Genomic DNA, 16,639 nt, shown 5'->3' on the forward strand with positions numbered 1-16,639 from the left:
TTAGGAATCATCTGCGTAAAGATGATAATTACAGCCATGGGAGCGAACGAGTTCTCCAAGGGAGTGGGTATAAATGGAGAATAGAAGAAAATCCAGGATTGAGCCCTGAGGGACTCCCACAATTAGGGAATGGGAGGCAGAAGAGAAACTTGTGAAGGAGACTGAGATTGAGTGGCCAGAGAGGACAGTGCCACTAAAGGCAAGATCAGATAACGCTTCCAGGAGAAGGGGGTGGTTGACAGTTGACAGTGTTGGAGGCAGCTGAAAGGTCGAGGAGGAATAGGATGGAGTTAGAGGCCGTTGAATTAGGCAGGGAGGAGATCATTGGTGATCTCTGAGAAGACAGTGTCTGTGGAGTGAAGGGGGTCAAGGAGAGGATGGGAGAGGAGAAAGTAGAGGCAGTGGGTGTGGACGCTCTTGCTCAAGGAGTTTGGAAAGGAATGGTAGGAGGGAGATGGGGTGATAACTTGAGGGAGTTGTGTTCCACATGCTTACCCCACGCCGAGTGAAGAAGTCTTTCCCTTTGCTTGCTGTAAACCTGTTGTTCTCTACTCTCTCCCTGTCCCCCACAGCCCAAGCAAGTGAGAAACAAGCCAAAGCAAGTATGTCAAATTAAGGTTTTGCCCTTAGCCGCAAAGCAGGAAGCCATTATTAGCATTTGGCGGGCTTGGGCAGAATAGATTCATGCTTGCATCCATTTTTTGCCTCTGCTGAGCAAACCATTCTTTGTCATGAATGTCTGTGGGCTGGATTGATGCATGAAGCACTCACGCAGTACCTTCTGTGGGAATGGATTCTTGTTTACGCATTGCATTTAGAGTTGTCTTTTTCCACACGGTATCTTCATGCACCCCGCCTCGATATGCTCCTCAACTCATGTGTACGTGTTGCCATTAGATATTCACTGAGAAGCAGCGTGGCTCAGTGGAAAGAGCCCGGGCTTGGGAGTCAGAGGTCAGGGGTTCAAATGCTGGCTCTGCCACCTGTCAGCTGTGTGACTGTGGGCAAGTCATTTAACTTCCCCGTGCCTCAGTTACCGCATCTGTAAAATGGGGATGAAGACTGTGAGCCTGATGTGGCACATCCTGATTACCCTGTATCTCCCCCAGCGCTTAGAACAGTGCTCTGCACATAGTAAGCGCTTCACAAATACCAACAACATCATTATTATTATGAATCTGTCTAAGACTTCTCTAGTTGTCAATATTTCTATACTTGTCTTCCGTTAGGGTGTCAGATCCTTATAGGCAGGAACTATTTCTCTTTATTTTTCCGCATTTCCCAAACACTGAGCACAGTGCACCGCACCTGGGGAGTACTAAATAAATATTAGTACTACTACTAATAAGAAGAAGAATAATTGGGGTATTTAAGAACTTAGAGTGCCAAGCACTGTAGCAGATGCCATAGAAGTGATTAGAGGCAGCCTGCCCTAGTCTCACAGGGCGCTCACTATCTAAGAGGGAGGCAGAACAAGTAGATTATACTCATTTTACAGCTAAGGGAACTGAGGTGAGACAATTTAAATGACTGGCCCCAGTTCACATGGCAGACAAATGGCAGAGCTGGGATTAAAGAGCGTGGGCTTCGGAATCAGAGGTCATGGGTTCGACTGCCGGCTCTGCCCCTTGTCAGCTGTGTGACTGTGGGGAAGTCACTTCACTTCTCTGTGCCTCAGTTACCTCATCTGTAAAATGGGGATTATCTGTGAGCCTCACGTGGGGCAAACTGATTACCCTGTATCTGCCCCAGCGCTTAGAACAGTGCTCTGCACATAGTAAGCGCTTAACAAATGCCAACATTATTATTAGACTGTGAGGCCGTCGTTGGGCAGGGATTGTCTCTATCTGTTGCCGAATTGGACATTCCAAGCGCTTAGTACAGTGCTCTGCTCATAGTAAGCGCTCAATAAATACTATTGAATGAATGAATGAATGATCTCAAGTCTCCTAGGACCCAGGCCTGTGCTCTTTCCATTAGGCCATGCTGCCTCTCAACTCTGTAGAATACACTCTCTCCAATCCTACTGTTATTACTGCCGCTGCTACTAATTGAATTGAGACGGAGGAATAGCAGCGTCACTCAGTGGAAAGAGCCCGGGCTTGGGAGTCGGAGGTCATGGGTTCTAATTCCGCCTCTGCGACTTGTCAGCTGTGTGACTTCGGGCAACCCGCTTAACTTCTCTAGGCCTCAGTTCGCTCATCTGTAAAATGGGGATGAAGGCTGTGAGCCCCACGTGGGACAACCTGGTTACCTTGTATCTACCCCAGAGCTTAGAACAGTGCTTGGCACATAGTAAGCGCTTAACAATACCATCATTATTATTGCTGCTGCTCCTACTACTGTTATTATACTACTATTAGTAAGCACTTAACAAATGCCAACATTATTATTATGACTAGTACTACACTATTACTACTAGAAGCAGCGTGGCTCAGTGGAAAGAGCCCGGGCTTGGGAGTCGGAGGTCGTGGGTTCTAATCCCGGCCCCGCCACTTGCCAGCTGTGCGACTTTGGGCAAGTCACTTAACTTCTCTGTGCCTCCATTACCTCATCTGAAAGATGGGGATGAAGATTGTCAGCCCCACGTGGGACAACCTGATGACCTTGTATCTACCCCAGTGCTCAGAACAGTGCTTGGCACATAGTAAGCACTTAACAAATACTATCATCATTATTATCATTACTATTACCACTTCCCCATTTCCCAGAAAACTGCACTGTAGTGACCCACTTAATGCTCTATATCATCCCGGATTAGACTGTGCGCCCGTCACTGGGCAGGGATCGTCTCTATCTGTTGCTTGATTGTATATTCCAAGTGCTTAGTACAGTGCTCTGCACATAGTAAGCGCTCAATAAATACTATTGATTGAATGAATGTATCTGATAGAACTGGGTTGAGTATTTAGGCTCCCTAACTTTTGTCTCCTGATCAGAGCACTTACCAGTTTTACTTTTCCTGGTCTTCCCTTTTCACAACCCCCCCCCCCCCCCAGCCCCTCTTTAGCCCCTGCACCTGTCTGTCATTTGGGTTTTATGTACAATATCTTCACTTGTATTTTTATATGGACTCGTTGGATAGTCAGCTATTGGAAGATCATTTGTAAATTTTTTTTTCTTCTTTATAACTCCACGCATCCCTTGACCCCAGCAATCTCCATACCGTTTGCATTCAATGGATGTTGTTCACTCTCTTGCCGGAACCTCATCAGTGGTTTCTTTGATCAAGTGAAGATTTGCTAATCCCTGTCTTTTTACCATGATTAGTGTAGAACTATCTAACTTGTGTCCATCTGATAAACCCTCAGATTACAGAAAAATTCACTCAGAGCGGAAACACAGACAGGCACAAGAAATGCTAACAGCAGTAGTTGAAGTTCCTTTGCCCTAAGAATATAAGATCATAAATAATGCTATTTCTGGGTCAGCCCCTAAATATCCAGGCCTGGATACTGAGGGCCTGACTGCAAGTACACACGTGTGTACACCGCTCCCCCTGCGGACGCACACACACACAAAGCCTTGTGCTACCTCTCAGCCCAGGCACAAGAAAAAGAAGAAAGTTTTTCTTCGCCATTGCTTAATAGCTCTCTTCTGAACTGATGCTTGGTTCTGAATCTTTCCCTCTGCTCCCCTCCCCTCTCACAAGGTGGATAATGTTGGTCTCGTTATGAGAAAAGCCTCACGGAGGAATAAAATAAGGCCCACTTCCCATCGCTGCCTCTTTTTCCGCTTGTTCTGCCTTCTAGTGCCGTTTGAGTTTTGTCCCCTGCACGTCTTAATGCAGGCAAAACATAATGAGATGGGCCAGAATAGGGGTGGGAGGAATCGTAAGGGAGCTATTTCTGATCACCGCTTCTCATTCCTTACCTATCTGTGTTTTCAGAGCCCGAAAGAGCCAAAAGTGAAGCCTCCTCAACCAGGAAAGGTAAATTCTGTTGGAAAATAAGACGCCTTTTAAAAATGTGATGATTTCTTAGCAGAGGTTTCTGATGAGGTATTGGGAGATATGTCTGGATTAGCTCTGTCTATGTCATTTAATACCTCAGTGGTTTAGGATACAGCGCTATCGATTTCCTGACAGAATTTCCTTACTGTTGGGTTACAGCTGAATGGGAGAGTTAAGGGAGAGAATGGTCGCTATTATATTTACATCCCTTTAGGTTGGGTTATTCCTGTTGTTAATACTGGCATTTATTAATCTCTTACTTTGTGCCCAAGCACTGTACTGAGAACTAGAATGAGGCAAGAAGGCTTGACTAGGGGAAGAAACGCAGGGGCATTAAAACGCACACTGTCTCTGGCCCATACGGGCCGTACCGTCTAATGGGATGGTACAGGATCGGTGGGAACACAGAAACTTGGGAAAGGAATAAGTGGGGGAAATTTAACGTATAGATGGTTAGATGGGCTTCGCTCTGGTCATGCTGGGAGGGATGGAATGGAGGGGGCATTGGTCTGAAGGTACAATCAATCAAGCAATCAATCCATCATATTTACTGAGCACTTACTGTGTGTACTAAATGCTCGGGAGAGTGCAACGCAGCAATATAACAGACACATTCTCCTCCTTATAATACTAATGATTATATGATGATATACCTGCGTTATAGTATCTTATTAAGTGTTTACTATCAATCATATTCAATCGTATCTATTGAGTGCTTACTGTGTGCAGAACACTGTACTGAGCATTGGGAGAGTACAGTACAACAATAAATAGACACAGTCCCTGCCCACAACGAGCTGACAGTCCAGATGTGGGGAGACAGACATTAATATGAATAGGTAAATTACAGATAGGTATATAAGTGCTGTGGGGCTGGGGGGGAGAACAAAGGAAGTGAATCTGGGTGATGCAGAAGGGAGTGGGAGAGGAGGAAAAGGGGGCTTAGTCAGGGAAGGCCTCTTGGAGGAGGTGTGCCTTGAATAAAGCTTTGAAAGACTACTGCTGGAGTTTTTTGAGGAGTGAGAATATGTGCCCTGAACATTTTAGAAGAAAAATGATCCAAGCAGCAGAGTGAAGTATGGACAAGAGTGGGGAGAGAGAAAAGACTGGGATGTCAGCAAAGAGGCTGATGCAGTCATCTAGGCAGGATAGGATGAGTGATTTTGTTAACATGGTAGCAGTTTGGATGGAGAGGAAAGGGCAGATTTTAGTGATGTTGTGAAGATGGGATTGATAGGATTTAGTGATAGATTGAATATGTGGGTTGAATGAGAGAGGGGAGTCAAAGATAAAGCTAAGGTTATGGGCTTGTGAGACAGGAAGAATGGTGGTGCTGCCTACAGTGATGGAAAGTTATGGGAGGACAAGGTTTGGGTGGGAAAATAAGGAGCTCTGTTTCGGACATGTTAAGTTTGAGGTGATGGGAGGACATCCAAGTAGAGATGTCTCAAAGGCGAGAGGAGATGTGAGATTGGAGAGAGGGAGAGAGATCACGGCTGGAGATGTCGATTTGGGTATCCTCCACGTAGAGGTGGTAATTGAAGCCATAGGAGTCAATGAGTTCTCCAAGGGAGTGGGTGTAGATGGAGAATAGAAGGGGACCCAGAACTGAACCTTGAGGGGACCCTCACCGAGGAGGAACCCGGAAAGGAGGCTGAGAATGAACAGCCAGAAAGATAAGAGGAGAATCAGGAGAGGACAGTGTCAGAGAAGCCAAGGGTGGATAATGTTTCCAGGAGAAGAGGGTGGTCAGCAATGTCTAAGGCAGCTGAGAGATCGAGGAGAATTAGGATGGAGGAGACGCCATTGGATTTGGCAAGGAAGACATCATTAGTGACCTTTGAGAGGGCGGTTTCTGTAGAGTGAAGGCGACGGAAGCCAGATAGGAGGTCAAGGAGAGAATTAGAGGAGAGGAATTTGAGACAGCAGGTGTGAACAGCTCGTTCAAGGAGTTCGGCGAGGAATGGTAGGAGGGACATGGGGCGATAACTGTAGGGAGCCATGGGGTCAAGGAGGGTTTTTTTAGGATAGGGGAGACATGGGCATGTTTGAAAGCAGAGGGGAAGAAGCCATTGGAGAGCAAATAGTGGAAGATGGCTGTTATGGAGGGAAGAAGGGAGGAGGCAAGAGTATTGATAAGTGGCGAGGGAATAGGGTTGGATGTGCAGGTGGAGGGGGTGGATTTTGAGAGGAGGCAGGAGATCTCCTTTTGAGATACTGCTGGCAAGTATCCACTCTGCACTTACTGTGTGAAGAGTACTGTAATAAGCACTTGAGAGAATGCAATTTAGCACTTTGGTAGACATTTCCTTTCCAGGACTATGTGCCAAAAACTCTTCCAAGTGCTGGAAATACAAGATATTCAAGATGGACACAGTTCCTGACCCACATGGGGTTCACAGGCTTAATCCCCATTGTACCGATAAGGTAACTGCGGCCCAGAGAAGTGAAGTGACTTGCCCAAGGTCACGCAGCCAAGTGGCAGAGCAAGAATTAGAACCTAAGTCTTCTGCCTCGCAGGCCCATGCTCTTTCCACTAGGAAGCCCATTGCCTCCAGCATGAGCCCAGTCTCCCAAAGCACAAATCAGAATGGGATTAATGCACAGGAGACTAGCACTTCCCTGTCAAACTCAGTAGAGTGGTCCAGTCTGGTAAATAAATCAGTCACTTCACTTCTCTGTGCCTCCATTCCCTCATCTATAAAATGGGTGTTAAGACTGTGAGCCCTATGTGGGACAGGGACCGTGTCCAAACTGATTAACTTCTATCCACCTCAGTGCTTAATACAGTGTCTGGCATATAGTAAGTGTTTAACAAGTACCATAATAATGATTATTATTATTATTATTGTTATTGGGACATGCCGTGGGGGTAGGACATCCCAGAGTAGGCCTGGGGGAGACAGCCTCAGTGGTTTGGAGTGTCTGGCTGGTTCAGGACTCATAGTCATCCCAGGAGGGAAGGACAGGCCAGTTCCGGAGCAGGGGGTGAAAATAGGAGTCCATTTTAGGAGGGTCCAGGGACAAAGTTCTCCCCAAGATTCATTCCTTCCAGCATATTTATTGAGCGCTTACTGTGTGCAGATCACTGTGCTAAGTGCTTGGAAGAGTATATTATAACACCAAGGAAACACAATTCCCGGCCCACATGAGCTTACAGTCTAGAGGGATCAATCAATCATTCAATAATAATAATAATTACCGTATTCAGTTAGCGCTTACTATACGCCAAGCACTGTTCTAAGCGCTAGGGTAGATACAAGGTAATCAAGCTGTCCCACATGGGGCTCACAGTCTTAATCCCCATTTTACAGATGAGGTAACTGAGGCCCAGAGAAGTGAAGTGGGTTGCCCAAATTCACATAACCGACAAGTGGCGGGGGCAGGATTAAAACCCACGATCTCTGTCTTCAAAGCCCGTGCTCTTTCCACTAAGCCACGTTACTTCTCAATCGGTCAGTACCATTTATTGAGTGCTTACCATGGGCCGAGCACTGTACTAAGTACTTGGGAAAATACAAAACGGTTGAGCTGGTAGAGGTGATCCCTTCCTTCAAGGCACTTGAACGGTCAATAGCAGTGGTAGGGGCCTAACTAGAAATGTATCCTAGTCTGGGTAATTCATTTTAATGTCTTTCTCCCTGTCTACAGTGTAAGCTTCTTGTGGGCAGGGATAGCATCTTCACATCTGCATAGTACAGTGCTCTGCACACAGTAAGCACTCAATAACTAGCACTGATGGATCGATTGATTAATTGATTGAGCTCGCCATCTGCAGAGAGCCTTAGGGTCACCCCCGAACTCCCCTCGGTCCTCCAACCAATCCAGCCTACAAGAACTCCCTGATCCGAGGGCGATATGGGATGGTCCTAACAACCTGAGTCCCCCCGGACTGAAACCTACTCCTAATCATAATAATAGTTATTATGCCGTTTGTTAAGCTCTCACTGTGTGCCAGGCACTCTACTAAGCACAGGTGTGGATACAAGCAAATCAAGTTAGACACAGGCCCTGTCCCACCTGGGGCTCACAGTCTCAATCCCCATTTTACAGGTGACGTAACTGAGGCACAGAGAAGTGAAGTGACTTGTCCAAGGTTACACAGCAGACAAGTGGCAGAGTCGGGATTAGAACCCAGGCCCTTCCGACTCCCAGGCCTGGGCCCTATCCACTACACCGTGCTGGTTCCCATACCCTGCTTTTCCTGTCCATTTGGTCCTAGGCCCAAACTGGTCTGGTCCTTAGGGGACGATCAAGTTGTATGGTTTCAGTCACTTACATATTCTCTAATTCTGATTTTCTTGTGGTGTTTGTTAAGTGCTTCCCGTGTGTCAAGCACTGTTCTAAATACTGGACTAGAAACAAGTGAATTGGTGTGAACACAGTCCCTGTCCCTCATGGGGCCCACAGTCAAAGTAGGAGGGAGAAAAGAGCAGGGTGGCTCAGTGGAAAGAGCCCGGGCTTGGGAGTCAGAGCTCATGGGTTCTAATCCTGGCTCTGCCACTTGTCAGCTGTGTGACTTTGGGCAGGTCACTTCTCTGGGCCTCAGTTACCTCATCTGTAAAATGGGGATGAAGACTGTGAGCCCCATGTGGGACAACCTGATCACCTTGTATCCCCCCAGCGCTTAGAACAGTGCTTTGCACATAGTAAGTGCTTAACAAATGCCATCATCATTAAATTAAATTAAAATAACTGAGGCACATAAATTAAGAGATTTGCCCAAGGTCACACAGCAAACATTTGGCAGAACTGGGATTAGAACCTAGGCTGTCTGACTCCTGGACCCAGGTTTTTTCCACTAGGCCATACTGCTTCTTCCCTCCCAGAGACAACTGTGGTATTTGTTAAACCCTTACTATCAGCCCTGTACTAAGATCTGGGGTGGATCCAAGCAAATTGGGTTAGACACAGTCCCTATCCCAAGTGAGGCTCACAGTCTCGATCCCCATTTTACAGATGAGGTAACTGAGGCAGAGAGATCGGCTTGATTCACTGCCCACTGTCAAACAGCAGACAAGTGGCAATGGTGGGATTAGACTCCATGACCTTCTGACTCCCAGGCCCATGCTCTACTTCATGCTGCTTCTCTACCCTCCTTTCTCCTCCTTCCAGGGGAAGCAGCGTGGCTCAGTGGAAAGAGCCTGGGCTTCGGAGTCAGAGGTCATGAGTTGGACTCCCGGCTCTGCCAGTTGTCAGCTGTGTGACTGTGGGCGAGTCCCTTCACTTCTCTGGGCCTCAGTTACCTCATCTGTAAAATGGGGATTAACTGTGAGCCTTACTTGGGACAACCTGATGACCCTGTACCCACCCCAGAGCTTAGAACAGTGCTCTGCACATAGTAAGCACTTAACAAATGCCAACATTATTATTTATGGGGCCTTTCTCCCACACAGCACTTTTTATCTTCAGGAGTCCAGATGAAAAGTCTTGACACGATTTCCCTGGACTGGAGGTGCAAGGGACATTTTTCTCCCACTCTAGACTCTAAACTCGTTGTGAGCAGGGAATGGGTCTATATCAACTCTGTTCTATTATACTCTCCCAAGTGCTTAATACAGTCCTCTGCACACAATAAGAGCTTAAGAAAGTTTTTAGAGAAATAACGTGACTTAGTGGATAGAGTATGGACCTGAAGGACCTGGTTTCTAATCCCAGCTCTGTCACATGTCTGCTGTGTGACTATGGGCAAGTCACTTCACTTCTCTGGGCCTCAGTTACCTCATCTGTAAAATGGGGATTAAGAGCGTGAACCCCAAGCGGGACAGGGACTGTGCCCAAACCGATCAACTTGTATGACCCCCAGTGATTAGAACAGTGCTTGACATATAGTAAGCGCTTAACGAGCACCATATAAAGAAATACATATCACTGACTGATTAATTGATTAATCCAGTTCCACTCCCTGAGCATCATGAGAATTCCACTGAAAATGTCAGAGGCAGGAGGTATTTAACTCTGTCTTCTCGACTCACTGTTTTCCATGAAACTTAAGATCGTTGATCGAGCGACGTGGGTCTTCAGTCTTCCCCCATTTAATTGGGCTCCCCTCAAGGGTGGAGAGATCCAGACTTGCCATCTTGTGTCTGCTCCCCGAATGCACATTTCAGTTCACACCGTCGGTATTCAATCAATATTTTGCACACTGAACAGGACCTTGTAAAGTACTCAGTTCAGTCCAGACACTTCAGGAATACCACTGACAGGCTAGCTGATTGGTGATGTCCATGCCTCTTTTTACTGCCTCGGTAACAGGGTGATTGCTACTACAATTTAAATGAAGCGAAGGTCAAATGTGCATCTTAAGGTCGAGGCCCACTCTGCCCAGTTGCTAAAGCTGCGTTGAGTACGAGAAGCTGACATTTTAAAAGCATTAAACAGCTTTAGTCACAGTCTCGAATGTTGGTCAATTAATCATCCTCTTGTCGCGGGAAACTGTTTCAGCCTTTTTGTCAAAGCAGCGTTCGATCGAAATTGAATGATGCATTGAGGAAGGAAATGAAATTGAAATAGCTGCATGGCCTAGTGGCTAGAGCGCCGACCTGAGAGTCAGAAGGACCTAGGTTCTAATCCCGGCTCCGCCGTTGGTCTGTTGTGTGACCTTGGCAAGTCACTTCACTTCTCTGAGCCTCAGTTACCTCATCTGTAAAATGGGGATTAAAACCGTGAGCCTCATGTGGGTCAGGGACTGTTTCCCATCTGGTTAACTTGTATCTACCCTAACATTTAGTACGTAGTAAGCACTTAACAAATATCATCCAACAAAATATGGGTTAAGAATGAGGCTGAGGATCCCCCGTTTTTGTTTGATTTTTTTCTCATCAGACAGAAATTTGTCCATTTGGCTTAGTTTGAGGAAGATCTCAGCATGAACTATTTCTGGTACTGGAAAAGCCTGGGGATTACTTGCTTCTGGGAAGATGTGGGCATTTAATTAGTTGTGAAACCTTTTGTCTACAGGAACTGCCATACAGGCCGAATGGCTTATTTAAAGCTTATCTTTGTTTTGCAGCCATCCCTGCCAAGAAGGAAGAAAAAACATCAAAGCCTGTGGAGCCAGGTAAAAACAAATGAAGCGGGGTGACATTATCTGCTTTAGAGACACAGCCGTGTGCGGAGGAAACACTGGATTCAGACAGGCAGAAGATCTATTGCTCTATTAGAGACCAGTGCTGGTCTCTGCAGCATCCCTGAGCCAGAGAAAACTCTGCCATCAGCAACCTGGGCTCGTCTCTCGTTAATGGAACGAAAACCTTTCCGAAGTTCAGATTGGGGAAACTGTACATGATACAGGGCTTCATTTCCTCCAAGGATAGAACTCACAGTCCTAATGAGTTTCGGGAATCCCAACGTTAGCTCACGTCCAGGTAGATATCTGTTCTCTGGGGAATCGTGGCCCAGCTACTTAAACCTATCAGTTCACCGTCTCAACTGCTTGACTGGTTCTATGCTGAAGAGCAAATATATCACTGGCTGTCACCCATAGCAAATTGTATATATTGATTAGTAAAGTTTGGACCATCTCGCAGAAAAGTTAAAAGAAAGGAAGAACACAAGAAAGTTCTCTGACTTTAAGTTTTGACTGAAAGAAATCTCCACCCCGGTTGCTCAGCCACCTGATCTGGAAGGTCAAAGGGAAATTATGGACCTCTATAAAATGAACCAGGGACTGTGACTGACTCTGCTTTCTACTGTTCCTTTAATCTAGAGTTCAAAAGGCTGGGCGGATTGATTTTCTGACAACAGAATTTTTTTGAATAACTGCCTGCTCTTAGTGGTTAGCACAAAATGGCAATGTTATTGTCATTTGCTATTTGCCTTGCTTATGCTCAACTCCCCAAATCTCCATCCAAATAATCCATCCATGTTAAGAGCTTGAGTTTTTTTTTATTTTTAAATAAACCATGCTTTCCCTCTCCTCCTCCCTATCCTTCTTAAAGACTCTTCTAAGTTCTTCTCGATCTTCCTCTCATCCTCGTCTTGAACCGCCCCCTTTTCTTGCCTCTTCCCCTTTTCTTTCGTACTCTCATTACGATTTTCCATTTTTCCCTCTCCCGGTTCTGCTTCTCTTCTCTATCACTCTTGTTTTTCCTTTCATTCTTTAAATCTTCCTGCCTCCGATCCCCCACCCTGAGTTTTTTTTTTCCTTCCTTCCAAGAATGGGGCTACAGGGTAGCTACTGAATCACACTAGTCTTAGTTCAACAATGGGTTTAAATCACAAAGGTCAGAAATGGAACTGAATCAGCCCCTCCCTCCCTTCCTCCTCTTTCCACTTCTCCCACCATCCTCAACCTCTCACAGCGTGTTTGTCCCTGGAGGTCATTTACCGGTGTGGACAGACAGATTGGTTTTTAAGGTATAAGCTACCCACGACTCTTTCGTTAGAGTAATGGTCCCTCTAGATGGGGTTCGCTTACTTTTTCTTTTGGTAATTGAAAATGTGTCTCCTAGTTTTCTCCTGGACGATATCCAGCAGGAGATAAAGCAGGTTTCCTCAGCCTCTTTTCAGCTCAGATACGATTCCTTGATTTGACCTAGCACTTTTCTTCCTCTGAGCTCCATTTTAACTAAGATTATGGAGATGCCAACTATATTGTTAGCAAAACACTGTTTATACATTTGAAATATTAGCTTTAAAAGAGATCCATTTAGAGATATAAATAACCAAAAATGCTTGAAGAAATCCATATGGCAGGGAATTGGAACTTCAATTGTTTATAGCCTTCATTTTCCATATTGTTTACATCACTATTTATATCACAAGTCTGCTAAGGCCTATTTGGAGCTGTGAACTTTATCCTTCAGCTCATTTTGCAGATATTCTTATTAAGAAGTCCTTCTGTATACTAGACTACTTTTCTGAGCAAAACGGTTACAGTTTTCCTCGGAGGCCCTTCTTTCCCTCGTAGTGATTTTGTTCTCCTAGGTTTCAACAGAGTAAAGCCTAACAATGTAATTGCCTCATGTTTTGCACCTACAGTGTTCCGAGCAGATTGAGTAAGGAATTGTAGATACATAAATAATATAACAAAACCAGCCCAACACTGGGACGATCTGATTCACCATAGCCGTAGATCTTACCTGATGGGCTATTCATTTTTCTATGGATGAACTCCTTCAAATGGTGATATTCTACCTGGGAGGTTTAGTTAAGACTGTGATGTGGTTATTGTGAAACATCTGGGTAGTGAGCAAACTATAGATCTTGTCCCAAAATTCTGCTTTAGGCTGAAAGCTACCTTAATTGTCTTTCTTATAGTCCTTTAAATACTGAAGTTGTGCCGTACGTCTCGCCATTCAGGTCAGGAAAACTATTTCTCCGTTACCTTCTACTCAGTCTTAGTATTTTTCCAGAACTATCTTATGATGTAGTCAACTCCCACGTATGATCAGGAGAAATTTGACTAAAACTTTAGGCTTTTAGGTGCTTGGTTAGTAGCTTTGACTTTTGGAGTGGTTTAAGTGTGACTTTCAGAGTGTGCATCGGGATTTTAATTTGATTTTGATGACACGGGTCTGCGTGGGTCAGAGTGTTTCCAAATGGAATAATATTCCATTTTGTTTGTTTTAATTTTCTCCATTCCCACATCCTTTGTCTTTCTAGCCCTGGAGAGAGAGTTAAAGATAAGGCAGAGGTGCCCCAGGCAGGATGTTGTCCATATATGATCCCTCAGGAGGATTTTAGATGGGAGACTCCATCCTATCTAATCCACTGACTGAAATGTTTAGTCAGATTGGTCTCCTTTAACAATAACCAAATGCTCAGACCTTTGCCCACATGTTAGATGGAGAGGCAGCACGGTGTAGTCAGAACATGGGCCTGAGAGTCAGAAGGTCATGGGTTCTAGTCCTCGCTCCGCCACTTGTCCCTTTTGTGACCGTGGGGAAGTCACTGCACTTCCCTGTACCTCAGTTACCTCATCTGTAAAATGGGAATTGAGACTGTGAGCCCCATGTGGGACATGGGCTGTGTCCAACCTGATTTGCCTGTACCCACCCCAGTCTTAGTATGATGCCTGGCACGTAGTAAGTGCTTAACAAATACCATTATTATCATGATGATTATTATTGTTCATTCCCCAACATTTGTTCATCAGGGTGAACCAACAGCATAAAAAAATCATTGGTTTCAGCTTCAAATACTTCCTCTAGGGTTCTGGTGAATTCCCCCAAATCCGCAGTTGGCTGACATGTAGAGTCAGATGGAGTGGGTGGATATCTATTGACTAAATTGGCCTCATATGGATCATTCTGTAATGTATTAATACAAGGAATACTAAGTGTCAGGGAATCTCCCCAAATGTGATAAAATAAAGTCATTAGCAAGCATGTCATTTCTTTGGACACTGCCGACACTTTCAACCTCAGTAAACAGAAGAGCAGTAACACACAGTTCTGCCAAGCTTCCTTGGATGCAGTCGTTGGAGGCTGATACTGGGCTGTGTGGCCTGACCCAAAATGGCACTGTTCATGTTCAATCGATCAATCAAACAATGGTATTTATTAAGTCCTTACCAGGTGCGGAGCACCGTACTAATTGCATAAGAGAGTAAAATACAAAAGAGATGGTAGACACAGTCCCTGCCCAAGAGGCGCTCAGTCCACAGGATGTTTTAACCTACGTTGGGCCTCCAGCAATGTAGTGAAGTTGAGTCGATATTGGATCTAAAAATATGGCAACTGGAATTCAATTTTTGAGCTAAGGCTAATCCCCTGGTTATTCGTATTCATAATCCTAGTCATAACTCGTTACAATGAAAGCCTCCTTTTATCCCTTTTCTGGGGCAGAATATTCATTCAAGCAGTGGCTTCTGCTGTTTCTTGTGTTTATGTCACTTAGTAAAATGCGGTATTTTTCCAGAGGATATTGATATTAAAGCTGCTCCGAAAGTTCATGAAACAAACATTCTCCGATGGGGCCTGGATAGTTGTTTCTCTAGCTATGACTGGTCAGACTTGCCTGACAAGCCCCAGTCCCATTTAAGACTTGTACTATGTATCTGTTCAGGGACTTAGAGCACATATCATTCTTGTAACTACTACCTAATGTTTGATATGATGTAGTTAAAAAAGAAGCCCGCTCCCCTTGAATATCAAAAAGAAATTTTAAAACTCATTAACCTAATTGACTTTAGCATCCTTAAACTCCTGTTTTAGACCGTAAACTTATTGTGGGCAGGGAATGTGTCTACAAACTCTGTTATATTGTTATATTGTACTTTCCCAAGTGCTCTGCACACACTAAGTGCTCAGCAAGTAGGATTGATGGATTGATTGACCCTGATAGAGTGAAATAAAAGTATAGATTACACCTCTTGTATTCTTTTCCAAATAAGATGTGATGCTATTTTAGCCTCTCTGCAAATGTTAACTGAGTGTGCCATTACATCATTTTATTATTCATATTTGTAAATACACTCAAGTCTCCTATAACATGGTGATGAAATTCTTGGAGAATCCCACCTCAAGGAAAACAAAGAGTAGAGTATGTGTGCCTTGACCCATGACATTGGTAGTTGAACAACCATTTCTTCTGACACGGCAGATGCACGTTGTCCGAGGAACGCTCCCTAATCCCCTAATCGTGTACTAGCCGTGTAGTGAAAACACATGGTATAGAAGAACTGAGTGTATGCATAATTCACGAGTGGTTTCTGAGACTGTATGGGACAGATATGTGCTGTTCCATGTAGTGTCCCTTGTTCCTTCTTGTGTTTACACCTGTGTGTGTTGAATTGCTTTCCTCTGAAGTAGCTTATGAAGCGCATGCTGTTGACTCTCAATAAATGTTAAATTATAAGAACCATCCTCCATATTCCTTGTGGGTTCCACATTTTTTTTTACCAGATGCTTTGTGAATATTGTTGTGGTTTAATATTTATTGAGCTCCCACACTGTGCTAGGAACTGTGGAAGGCGTACGTGAGAGCTGGTCCGTAGCCTGACTGGCTGCCTCCATCTTGCCCTGGCCCTGCACATATATCTTCTGTCCATTCATTCATTTTCACAATTACCTTCAGTTTTCTCACTGGCTAGAAGGCAGTCCCTGATGAGAAGAGATTTCTGGTCCCCTGGCAGCCTTTCTTAGATTCCACATTTTCATTTCCTTCTTGCTGCCCTTCCATTTGAATTTTTGCAAGCGTTGGCTTTCCAAAATTGTTGGGGCTAATTTGTAGCTGTACAGGTTGTCCTTAAAACACATCCGTCAAAGATTCTTAGCCGAGTCCGAACTTCTGCTGCAGGGTGACTCTTCCACCATGTTTTTAAAAGAGCTTAAAAGAACTGCCGGAAAGATGCTATATTGACCATCCGGCGGCTAAATCTTCTCGGTTTACCTGGGTGGGGTGAGTTATGACATATCCCCAAAGACTGGAATATTTCTGTAATGTCACATTCAGGTTACTAGGTCTCAGTTCAAATTGCCACCGGCCTCTTTAGGAGGAGAATTTGCGAAGCCAGAAAAGGGACACTTTAATCTGAGTGTGGGTTGGAGTCAGGGGAAATGCTGGGAAGGGTGTATGCAAGGGAGTCGTGATATTTTTCTCCCATGATCTAATTCTGAGTTGCATCCTACTTGGTAAAAGACATCCCATTTCAGAGGTGGAAAATCGAGGCAGAGGAAACCAGTTCACCCAGGAGGTGGCTAATGGGGCTGACCTTCTGCTTCCAATTTGCAAGCTCCATCT

The 16,639-nt window shown here is 44.9% G+C and overlaps 1 protein-coding gene across 1 annotated transcript in view; it reads left to right on the forward strand.

Annotated features, from left to right (window-relative positions):
• The window catches only part of LOC103170379 (triadin-like), a 192,661-nt gene that overhangs the window by 47,004 nt on the left and 129,018 nt on the right, over positions 1-16,639 (forward strand). The window contains exons 6-8 of the mRNA XM_039911187.1: positions 573-602; positions 3,890-3,931; positions 10,965-11,012. Of these exons, the coding sequence (XP_039767121.1) occupies positions 573-602; positions 3,890-3,931; positions 10,965-11,012 (120 nt within the window). The remainder of the gene's footprint in view (positions 1-572; positions 603-3,889; positions 3,932-10,964; positions 11,013-16,639) is intronic.

Source organism: Ornithorhynchus anatinus, chromosome 2 (assembly GCF_004115215.2).
Source record: "Ornithorhynchus anatinus isolate Pmale09 chromosome 2, mOrnAna1.pri.v4, whole genome shotgun sequence".
In the NCBI taxonomy this organism is placed as follows: Eukaryota; Metazoa; Chordata; class Mammalia; order Monotremata; family Ornithorhynchidae; genus Ornithorhynchus; species Ornithorhynchus anatinus.